The following is a 12159-nucleotide window of genomic DNA, read 5'->3' as shown; positions in this document are numbered from 1 at the left end:
AGACATTAGTTATAACAATAGGAGACTATATATTCTGTCATGTCCATACTAGAGACATTAGTTATAACATTAGGAGACTCTATATTCTGTCACGTCCATACTAGAGACATTAGTTATAACATTAGAAGGAGACTATATATTCTGTCATGTCCATACTAGAGACATTAGTTATAACATTAGGAGACTATATATTCTGTCATGTCCATACTAGAGACATTAGTTATAACATTAGGAGACTATATATTCTGTCATGTCCATACTAGAGACATTAGTTATAACAATAGGAGACTATATATTCTGTCATGTCCATACTAGAGACATTAGTTATAACATTAGGAGACTATATATTCTGTCATGTCCATACTAGAGACATTAGTTATAACAGAAGGAGACTATATATTCAAAACCGTCCATCCACAGCCAACTATGCTCATATGTATGCAGCACTTTGCATTTTTCATTTATTTTGAATATCATTACAGTACAGTGGACGTCTCTGTTTGTCCTTTTATCTTTAATTACTCTGTCAAAAATTGTGTTTACTGTCATATTTCAAAACAATAGCCTTTCTACTTTTCTAAGAGATGAATTATCCACGGTAGACAAACTAAGCTTTGGGCATCTCAAGTCCCATAAACATGGAAAACATACTGCCTGGCTCTCTAGGTCTCACTGTTTCTTTACAAGGACAGTTTGTTGACTAACTTTCGTTTAGTTAGAGTTAAGAAAAATAGGAAACTCATTCTTATCTGTGGTCCAAGTGGAAAACATATGCTGTATGCTGGAAGACTGTTTTTATGTTGTTGTTGTGGTAAAGCCTGTAATGAATCGTTGTGTAGTCTACTTTTCACTGGAATGTTTATGCCCTGTGATCTTGAAGGCTTATAGGCCACGTTATCTCCCTCAGTGGCAAAGCTAACGTTCTTCAATGTAACAAAAAAAAAAAAAAAATGGTGTTAAACTGAAAAACATCAAAGAAACACAATACTGGGTCCTTGATCATCTCTTTTACTACTTTCATTAGGATCTCCGGTAGCTGTTACAAAAGCAGCGGCTACTCTTTCTGAGGTCCACACAAAACATAAAACATGATATAATACACAACGTTAAAAGACAAGAACAGCTCAAGGACAGAACTATATATATATATATATATATATATCTATATTTGTTTTACAAAAGGCACACGTAGCCTACATATCAACACATACACACAAACTATCTAGGTCAAATAAGGGAGAGGCGTTGTGCTGTGAGATGTTTTGAAACCAGGTTCATTTGAGCAATATGAGGTGGAAGGGAGATCCGTGCAGTAATGGCTCTGTATAATACTGTACGCTTTCTTGAATTCGTTCTGGATTTGGGAACAGACCCCCGGTGGCATGTCTGGTGGGGTCTAGTCTGTGTATCAGAGCTGTGGGTAAGTTGACTATGCAAACAATTTGGGATTTTTCAACGCATTAATGTTTCTTATAAACACAAGAAGTGACGCAGTCAGTCTCTCCTCAACTCTCAGCCAATAGAGAGAGAGAGACTGGCGTGGATAGTGTTTATATCAGCCCTCTGATTACAATGAAGAGCAAGACGTGCTGCTCTGTTCTGGGCCAGCTGCAGCTTAACTAGGTGTTTCCTTGCAGCACTGGACCACACGACTGGACATGAATCAAGAGAAGACAGAAATAGAGCCTGCAGGACTTCTCTTTATTACAGACAGACCTCTCCCCCATCTTTACAACCTTTGAGTATTTCTGTTTTTGACCATGACAGTTTACAATTTATGTCACGTCCTGACCAGTAAAGGGCTTATTTGTTATTGTAGTTTGGTCAGGACGTGGCAGGGGGTATTTTTTTTTAGAGTGTTTAGGGGTTTGTGATATTATGTGTTTATGTAGAGGGGTGTTGGTTTAGAGTGTACCGGGGTTTTAGGTTTAGGTTCTAGGTTAGTGTATTCTATGTTAGTTCTAGGTTGTTTACGTCTATGTTCAGTTTATTGATTTGACCTTCAATTGGAGGCAGCTGTTTCTCGTTGCCTTCTGATTGAAGGTCCTATGTATAGGGGTTGTTTTGTATGGGGGTATTGTGGGTAGTTGTAGTTGCATAGCTTTGTGTTTAGCCTGCATCCTTTTCGTTCGTATGTTTTCTTGTTTTTGTGTTCAATAAAAGTAAATATGAGCACTCAACCCGCTGCGCCTTGGTCCAATACCTACGAAAGACGTGACAATTTAAGATATCACCAAGTAATTTAGTCTCCTCAACTTGTTCAACAGCCACACCATTCATTACCAGATTCAGCTGAGGTCTAGAACTTAGGGAACAATTTGTACCAAGTACAATTCTCTTAGTTTTAGAGATGTTCAAGGACCAGTTTATGACCGACCAACCGTTCCAAAAACAGACTGCAACTCGTTGTTAAGGGGTTTTCAGTGACTTCATTAGCTGTGGCTGCTGATGCGTATATGGTTGAATCCTCAGCAATACTTTACCCTCAAGGAGCCTCCTTATGGAGATCTGAATCATTAAAATAACTGATTTGATATTCATCACCACAGCATCTTGCTGTCTAAGCATCTGGAAATGTGTTTGTTTTTTTTGTTTTTTATCAACTGCAGGTCAGCGTACTGTATGTCTCTAAAATATCAGCAGAAACACATCCATGATGTCTTGTCAGAGCAATGGCCGATTGCAGTACTACATCTGGGGCTGTAACAAGTTAAACGGTAGCTAGATAGCTAGCGTAGCAAAGACAGCGATTAATGAAAGCCTAACCCTGGGGGTTGACTGGAGAGAGAGGGAGATGGTGTGGGGTTGACTGGAGAGAGAGGGAGATGGTGTGGGGTTGACTGTTGACTGGAGAGAGAGGGAGATGGTGTTGGGGTTTACTGTTGACTGGAGAGAGAGGGAGATGGTGTTGGGTTGACTGGAGAGAGAGGGAGATGGTGTGGGGTTGACTGTTGACTGGAGAGAGAGGGAGATGGTGTTGGGTTGACTGGAGAGAGAGGGAGATGGTGTGGGGTTGACTGGAGAGAGAGGGAGATGGTGTTGGGTTGACTGGAGAGAGAGGGAGATGGTGTGGGGGTTGACTGGAGAGAGAGGGAGATGGTGTGGGGTTGACTGGAGAGAGAGGGAGATGGTGTTGGGTTGACTGGAGAGAGAGGGAGATGGTGTGGGGTTGACTGTTGACTGGAGAGAGAGGGAGATGGTGTTGGGGTTTACTGGAGAGAGAGGGAGATGGTGTGGGGTTGACTGTTGACTGGAGAGAGAGGGAGATGGTGTTGGGGTTTACTGGAGAGAGAGGGAGATGGTGTGGGGTTGACTGTTGACTGGAGAGAGAGGGAGATGGTGTTGGGTTGACTGGAGAGAGAGGGAGATGGTGTGGGGTTGACTGTTGACTGGAGAGAGAGGGAGATGGTGTGGGGTTTACTGTTGACTGGAGAGAGAGGGAGATGGTGTGGGGTTTACTGTTGACTGGAGAGAGAGGGAGATGGTGTGGGGTTGACTGTAGAGAGAGGGAGATGGTGTGGGGTTGACTGTAGAGAGAGGGAGATGGTGTGGGGTTGACTGGAGAGAGAGGGAGATGGTGTGGGGTTGACTGTAGAGAGAGGGAGATGGTGTGGGGTTGACTGTAGAGAGAGGGAGATGGTGTGGGGTTGACTGGAGAGAGAGGGAGATGGTGTGGGGTTGACTGGAGAGAGAGGGAGATGGTGTGGGGTTGACTGGAGAGAGAGGGAGATGGTGTGGGGTTGACTGTTGACTGTAGAGAGAGGGAGATGGTGTGGGGTTGACTGTAGAGAGAGGGAGATGGTGTGGGGTTTACTGTTGACTGTAGAGAGAGGGAGATGGTGTGGGGTTGACTGGAGAGAGAGGGAGATGGTGTGGGGTTGACTGTAGAGAGAGGGAGATGGTGTGGGGTTGACTGTAGAGAGAGGGAGATGGTGTGGGGTTGACTGTAGAGAGAGGGAGATGGTGTGGGGTTTACTGTTGACTGGAGAGAGAGGGAGATGGTGTGGGGTTGACTGTAGAGAGAGGGAGATGGTGTGGGGTTGACTGGAGAGAGAGGGAGATGGTGTGGGGTTGACTGTAGAGAGAGGGAGATGGTGTGGGGTTGACTGTAGAGAGAGGGAGATGGTGTGGGGTTTACTGTTGACTGTAGAGAGAGGGAGATGGTGTGGGGTTGACTGTAGAGAGAGGGAGATGGTGTGGGGTTGACTGGAGAGAGAGGGAGATGGTGTGGGGTTGACTGTAGAGAGAGGGAGATGGTGTGGGGTTGACTGTAGAGAGAGGGAGATGGTGTGGGGTTGACTGTAGAGAGAGGGAGATGGTGTGGGGTTGACTGTAGAGAGAGGGAGATGGTGTGGGGTTGACTGTTGACTGTAGAGAGAGGGAGATGGTGTGGGGTTGACTGTAGAGAGAGGGAGATGGTGTGGGGTTGACTGGAGAGAGAGGGAGATGGTGTGGGGTTGACTGTAGAGAGAGGGAGATGGTGTGGGGTTTACTGTTGACTGGAGAGAGAGGGAGATGGTGTGGGGTTTACTGTTGACTGGAGAGAGAGGGAGATGGTGTGGGGTTTACTGTTGACTGGAGAGAGAGGGAGATGGTGTGGGGTTGACTGTAGAGAGAGGGAGATGGTGTGGGGTTTACTGTTGACTGGAGAGAGAGGGAGATGGTGTGGGTTGACTGTAGAGAGAGGGAGATGGTGTGGGGTTTACTGTTGACTGGAGAGAGAGGGAGATGGTGTTGGGGTTTACTGTTGACTGGAGAGAGAGGGAGATGGTGTGGGGTTGACTGTAGAGAGAGGGAGATGGTGTGGGGTTGACTGTTGACTGTAGAGAGAGGGAGATGGTGTGGGGTTGACTGTAGAGAGAGGGAGATGGTGTGGGGTTGACTGTAGAGAGGGGAGATGGTGTGGGGTTGACTGTTGACTGTAGAGAGAGGGAGATGGTGTGGGGTTGACTGTAGAGAGAGGGAGATGGTGTGGGGTTGACTGGAGAGAGAGGGAGATGGTGTGGGGTTGACTGGAGAGAGAGGGAGATGGTGTGGGGTTGACTGTAGAGAGAGGGAGATGGTGTGGGGTTGACTGGAGAGAGAGGGAGATGGTGTGGGGTTGACAGTTGACTGGAGAGAGAGGGAGATGGTGTGGGGTTGACTGTAGAGAGAGGGAGATGGTGTGGGGTTGACTGTAGAGAGAGGGAGATGGTGTGGGGTTGACTGTAGAGAGAGGGAGATGGTGTGGGGTTGACTGTAGAGAGAGGGAGATGGTGTGGGGTTGACTGTAGAGAGAGGGAGATGGTGTGGGGTTGACTGTAGAGAGAGGGAGATGGTGTGGGGTTGACTGTAGAGAGAGGGAGATGGTGTGGGGTTGACTGTAGAGAGAGGGAGATGGTGTGGGGTTGACTGTAGAGAGAGGGAGATGGTGTGGGGTTGACTGGTAGAGAGAGGGAGATGGTGTGGGGTTGACTGTAGAGAGAGGGAGATGGTGTGGGGTTGACTGTAGAGAGAGGGAGATGGTGTGGGGTTGACTGGAGAGAGAGGGAGATGGTGTGGGTTGACTGGAGAGAGAGGGAGATGGTGTGGGGTTGACTGGAGAGAGAGGGAGATGGTGTGGGTTGAGTTGACTGGAGAGAGAGGGAGATGGTGTGGGGTTGACTGTAAGAGAGAGGGAGATGGTGTGGGGTTGACTGTAGAGAGAGGGAGATGGTGTGGGGTTGACTGTAGAGAGAGGGAGATGGTGTGGGGTTGACTGTAGAGAGAGGGAGATGGTGTGGGGTTGACTGTAGAGAGAGGGAGATGTGTGGGGTTGACTGTAGAGAGAGGGAGATGGTGTGGGGTTGACTGTAGAGAGAGGGAGATGGTGTGGGGTTGACTGTAGAGAGAGGGAGATGGTGTGGGGTTGACTGTAGAGAGAGGGAGATGGTGTGGGGTTGACTGTAGAGAGAGGGAGATGGTGTGGGGTTGACTGTAGAGAGAGGGAGATGGTGTGGGGTGACTGTAGAGAGAGGGAGATGGTGTGGGGTTGACTGTTGACTGGAGAGAGAGGGAGATGGTGTGGGGTTGACTGTTGACTGGAGAGAGAGGGAGATGGTGTGGGGTTGACAGTTGACTGTAGAGAGAGGGAGATGGTGTGGGGTTGACTGTTGACTGTAGAGAGAGGGAGATGGTGTGTGTAAGCCTGAAGCCTTCTGGTGCTAGAGTACACCCTCCCTGCCTCCCACCCTTCCACCCTTCCTCGCTCCCTCCCCCCCTCCCCCCTCTCTCGCTCACTGCCTCCCTCCCTCGCTCCCTGCCTCCCTCCCTCCCACCCACCCATCCTCCCTCCCTCCCTCCCTCCCTCCCTCCCTCCTCTCTCGCTCACTGCCTCCCTCCCTGCCTCCCTCCCTCCCTCCCACCCACCCTCCCTCCCTCCCTCCCTCCCTTCATCGCTCCCTGTATCCCTCCCTCCCTCCCTCCTCCCCCCTCTCTCGCTCACTGCCTCCCTCCCTGCCTCCCTCCCTCCCTCCCTCCCACCCACCCACCCACCCTCCCTCCCTCCCTTCATCGCTCTCTGTATCCCTCCCTCCCACCCACCCTCCCTCCCTCCCTCCCACCCTCTCTCCCTTACGCCCCCCCTCGCTTCCCTCCCTCCCTCTCTGCCTCCCTCCCACCCTCCCTCGCTTGTTTCCTGCCTCCCACCCTCCCTCGCTCCCTGCCTCCCACACTCCCTCGCTCCCAACCTCCCGCCCACCCTCCCGCCCACCCTCCCTCTCTCCCTGCTGTCCCTCCCTCCCTCCCTCCCTCCAATCACTAGAACCCTGATTGCTCCTTCCAGAGTCAATGAGAATCCTCAAAGCCAATAGAAGTCATGATCTCTGGGATGGGATGCTGCAATTGTTTTCAACTGAGTTGGAAAAGCATGATGGAGTATGGGTAGTGGGGTGAAAGGGTGGAAGGTGTGTGTGTGTGTGTGTGTGTGTGTGTGTGTGTGTGTGTGTGTGTGTGTGTGTGTGGAGGGGTGATTGTGGGACGATCAGAGAATGGGCAGTAATTTAGATGGGACAGCTGAGAAGGAGCATTAACCAGTGTACCAGTGGTCATTGTGCGAGTTCACCACCACCTGCGTCATAAAAGCTGGGGCAATAATAGTAGTCTACACTCACATACAGGGAGGCTGGCTCCTCTTAGATGAACTGTACTGGAAGATGGCATTGTGCTGTATCCTGCTGGATATTTGTTGGGAACTGGAACGTGCTGTCGTACACGTCGATCCAGAGCATTCCAAACATGCTCAGTGGGTGACGTGTCTGGTGAGTGTACAGGCCATGGAAGAACTGGGATATTCTCAGCTTCCAGGAATAGTTTACAGATCCTTGCGACATGGGGCCGTGCATTATCATGCTGAAACATGAGGTGATGGTGGCAGATGAATGGCACGACAATGGGGCCTCAGCATCTCGTCACGGGATCTCTGTGCATTCAAATTGCCATCGATAAAATGCAATTGTGTTTGTTGTCCGTAGCTTATGCCTGCCCATACCATAACCCCACCTCCACCATGTTGACATCAGCAAACCGCTCGCCCACACGACACCATACACGCTGTCTGCCATCTGCCTGGTGCAGTTGAAACCGGGATTCATCTGTGAAGATGAACATTTCTCCAGCGTGCCAGTGGCCATCGAAGGTGAGCATTTGCCCACCGAAGTCGGTTACGACGCAGAACTGCAGTCAGGTCAAGACCCTGGTGAGGACGACAAGCCTGCAGATGAGCTTCCCTGAGACGGTTTCTGACAGTTTGTGAAGAACTTCTTCAGTTTTTGCAAACCCACTGATTCATCAGCTGTCCTGGTGGCTGGTCTCAGACGATCCCGCAGATGAAGAAGCCGGATGTGGAGGTCCTGGGCTGGCATGGTTACACGTGGTCTGGGATTGTGAGGCCTGTTGGACGTACTGCCAAATTCTCTAAAATGATGTTGGAGGCGGCTTATGGTAGATAAATGATCATTAAATTCTCTGGCAACAGCTCTGTGGACATTGCTGCAGTCAGCATGCCAGTTGCACACTCTCTCAAAACTTGAGACATCGGTGGCATTGTGTTTTGTGACAAAACTGCACATTTTAGAGTGGCCTTTAATTGTCCCCAGCACAAGGTGCACCTGTGTAATGATCATGCTGTTTAAACAGCTTCTTGATATGAGGAGGTGGATGAATTATCTTGGCAAAGGAGAAATGCTCACTAACAGGGATTTAAACAAATTTGTGCACAATATTTGAGAGAAATAAGCTTTTTGTGTGTATGGAACATTTCTGGGATCTTTTATTTCAGCTCATGAAACATGGGACCAACACTTTACATGTTGTGTTTCAGAAGCATGGTTGGTTCTATTAGACATGTTTCCCAGCCACTTTCTCCCCGGTCCCTCGCTGTGTTTCAGTAGCATGGTTGGTTCTATTAGACATGTTTCCCAGCCACTTTCTCCCCGGTCCCTAGCTGTGTTTCAGTAGCAGGGTTGGTTCTATTAGACATGTTTCCCAGCCACTTTCTCCTCGGTCCCTAGCTGTGTTTCAGTAGCAGGGTTGGCTCTGTTAGACATGTTTCCCAGCCACTTTCTCCCCGGTCCCTAGCTGTGTTTCAGTAGCAGGGTTGGTTCTATTAGATATGTTTCCCAGCCACTTTCTCCCCGGTCCCTAGCTGTGTTTCAGTAGCAGGGTTGGTTTTCTAGGGCTGTGTCCCATATGGCACCCTATTCCCTATATAGTGCACTACTTTGGTACAGAACCCTATAGATGGGTTAGTTAACAACGTTACGCTTCCATGGGGCAGAAGTCCATGTGTTGTTGTGATTCTGGATGGCCATGGGGCAGAAGTCCATGTGTTGTTGTGATTCTGGATGGCCATGGGGCAGAAGACCATGTGTGGTTGTGATTCTGGATGGCCATGGGGCAGAAGTCCATGTGTTGTTGTGATTCTGGATGGCCATGGGGCAGAAGTCCATGTGTGGTTGTGATTCTGGATGGCCATGGGGCAGAAGTCCATGTGTGGTTGTGATTCTGGATGGCCATGGGGCAGAAGTCCATGTGTTGTTGTGATTCTGGATGGCCATGGGGCAGAAGTCCATGTGTTGTTGTGATTCTGGATGGCCATGGGGCAGAAGTCCATGTGTTGTTGTGATTCTGGATGGCCATGGGGCAGAAGACCATGTGTGGTTGTGATTCTGGATGGCCATGGGGCAGAAGTCCATGTGTTGTTGTGATTCTGGATGGCCATGGGGCAGAAGTCCATGTGTGGTTGTGATTCTGGATGGCCATGGGGCAGAAGTCCATGTGTGGTTGTGATTCTGGATGGCCATGGGGCAGAAGTCCATGTGTTGTTGTGATTCTGGATGGCCATGGGGCAGAAGTCCATGTGTTGTTGTGATTCTGGATGGCCATGGGGCAGAAGTCCATGTGTTGTTGTGATTCTGGATGGCCATGGGGCAGAAGTCCATGTGTTGTTGTGATTCTGGATGGCCATGGGGCAGAAGTCCATGTGTTGTTGTGATTCTGGATGGCCATGAGGCAGAAGTCCATGTGTTGTTGTGATTCTGGATGGCCATGGGGCAGAAGTCCATGTGTTGTTGTGATTCTGGATGGCCATGGGGCAGAAGTCCATGTGTGGTTGTGATTCTGGATGGCCATGGGGCAGAAGTCCATGTGTTGTTGTGATTCTGGATGGCCATGGGGCAGAAGTCCATGTGTTGTTGTGATTCTGGATGGCCATGGGGCAGAAGTCCATGTGTTGTTGTGATTCTGGATGGCCATGGGGCAGAAGTCCATGTGTTGTTGTGATTCTGGATGGCCATGGAGCAGAAGTCTATGTGTTGTTGTGATTCTGGATGGCCATGGGGCAGAAGTCCATGTGTGGTTGTGATTCTGGATGGCCATGGGGCAGAAGTCCATGTGTGGTTGTGATTCTGGATGGCCATGGGGCAGAAGTCCATGTGTTGTTGTGATTCTGGATGGCCATGGGGCAGAAGTCCATGTGTGGTTGTGATTCTGGATGGCCATGGGGCAGAAGTCCATGTGTTGTTGTGATTCTGGATGGCCAGATTGCTGGCGACACTGACAGGAAACTGCCACGTGGTGAATCCTAAGTGGCTTGTTTCAGCTAGTTTCATCTTGTTCTTGTTTGGAGTTGTTTGGACTGATTTCATGTCAATGCTAACTAGCTAGCTAACCAAAATCTGTAACAATGTATTTGAGAGACAACAAGTGCTCATTGTGCAAATGTATTTATGTTTTCAATAAATATTGGCGACGTAATATAGTTTACAGGTTGTCACCAATCTAAGCCAACCCTGTCTGTTTGGACCCATAGTTGACCCGGCGTCGGTTCTGTTGCTGAACAATCAATCTGTCTATAGGCCCTGGTCAAAGTAGTGCACTGGAAAGGAAAGTGGCTGCCGTTTGGTACAGTTCCACTCCAGATATAATGGAGGCCAGCAGCGCCCTTCCAAGGTGCAGGCTTCTGCTCTGCCAGAGACTGATGCATTTGACCTGATAATGGAACATTTAAAGTATATCAGGTTTAGTGGTTTTAATGGTCCCTCAGATTTCCTGTAAATTAATCTTTTTTTATATAAATGAATGCGCGTCCTAAATGCCCAAGTGCACTACTTTTGACCAGGGCCCTATGGCCTACAGAGCACTGTAAAGGGAAGAGGCTGCCATTTGGAATGCGTCTTGTGTATCTTTTGCTAGCGTAGCCCGCTGGACTGATTTGATTGCCCTGAAACGTGATTTAATTGAGCTGACCCCTGTTAGATGAATATCTGTCTACTACGCCAGATAAACCACAAGTAACCCATTGCCAATCCAAGTCACATCACATTACATTCTCAAAATGAATCTGTTTCAAAAAGAGGAAATTAGATTAAAATCACTGGTGATTAAGATCTCCGAATAATTACGTCTAGACTTTCACAGTCGAAATGAATATGGAACAAATTAATATAGTTCATAAGGTAACATAATGATAATGTCTATGAGAGAGAGAGAGAGAGAGACAGAGAGACAGAGAGAGAGAGAGTAGTGTGTGTTGTGTTAGACAGGGGAGACTAGTGTTGTATCAGACAGGGGAGAGTAGTGTGTGTTAGACAGGGGAGAGTAGTGTTGTGTTAGACAGGGGACAGTAGTGTTGTGTTAGACAGGGGAGAGTAGTGTTGTGTTAGACAGGGGAGAGTAGTGTTGTATCAGACAGGGGAGAGTAGTGTGTGTTAGACAGGGGAGAGTAGTGTTGTGTTAGACAGGGGACAGTAGTGTTGTGTTAGACAGGGGACAGTAGTGTTGTGTTAGACAGGGGAGAGTAGTGTTGTGTTAGACAGGGGAGAGTAGTGTGTGTTATACAGGGGAGAGTAGTGTGTGTTATACAGGGGAGAGTACAGTAGCTTGTTTAGACAGATTTTATGCTAAACAATTACATGACACATCATATATTAACCAATCGTGGAGCATCTACAGTATGTACAACGCCGCAGGACAGATGGTTCTTCATTCATCTGCATTAGTTGGTTTGCAAGTTGATGATTTATTGACTGTAATGGCTGGATGTAATTACAGTGGAGAAGCAGGGGAGGGAGGGAGGGAGGGAGGGAGGGAGGGAGGGAGGGAGTGAAAGAAAATTATGGTTTTGAGGTCTGTGCTCCGCTCGCCAACAAAGAATTCACAAAATGGGACAAACACCAAATTAAGAATCTGCATGGAGAATTCTGAAATAATTCTCCTCTGTGCAGAACGTAAAACACCAAATAATGCAGAGCAGAATTAGGCCGATACCCACTAATTATCAAAATCCAGAAAAGAGACGTTAAATTCTACAACCACCTAAAAGGAAGCGATTCCCAAACCTTCCACAACAAAGCCATCACCTACAGAGAGATGAACCTGGAGAAGAGCCCCCTAAGCAAGCTGGTCCCGGGGCTCTGATCACAAACACAAACACACCCCACAGAGCCCCAGGACAGCAACACAATTAGACCCAACCAAATCATGAGAAAACAAAAAGATAATTACTTGACACATTGGAAAGAATTAACAAAAAAACAGAGCAATCTAGAATGCTATTTGGTCCTAAACAGAGAGTACACAGTGGCAGAATACCTGACCACTGTGACTGACCCAAAATTAAGGAAAGCTTTGACTATGTACAGA

General features: G+C 48.3%; 1 protein-coding gene across 1 annotated transcript in view; it reads left to right on the top strand.

Moving 5' to 3' along the window:
- The window catches only part of LOC115187885 (CUB and sushi domain-containing protein 3-like), a 1475978-nt gene that overhangs the window by 1256822 nt on the left and 206997 nt on the right, over positions 1–12159 (top strand). Inside the window, 1 exon segment of the mRNA XM_029746934.1 lies at positions 11904–11919. Within this exon segment, the coding sequence (XP_029602794.1) occupies positions 11904–11919 (16 nt within the window).

This window comes from Salmo trutta, unplaced genomic scaffold, assembly GCF_901001165.1.
Source record: "Salmo trutta unplaced genomic scaffold, fSalTru1.1, whole genome shotgun sequence".
Classification (NCBI taxonomy): domain Eukaryota; kingdom Metazoa; phylum Chordata; class Actinopteri; order Salmoniformes; family Salmonidae; genus Salmo; species Salmo trutta.
Note: the sequence above shows the minus strand (reverse complement) of the source record. Positions and strands in the feature narration are given on the sequence as shown.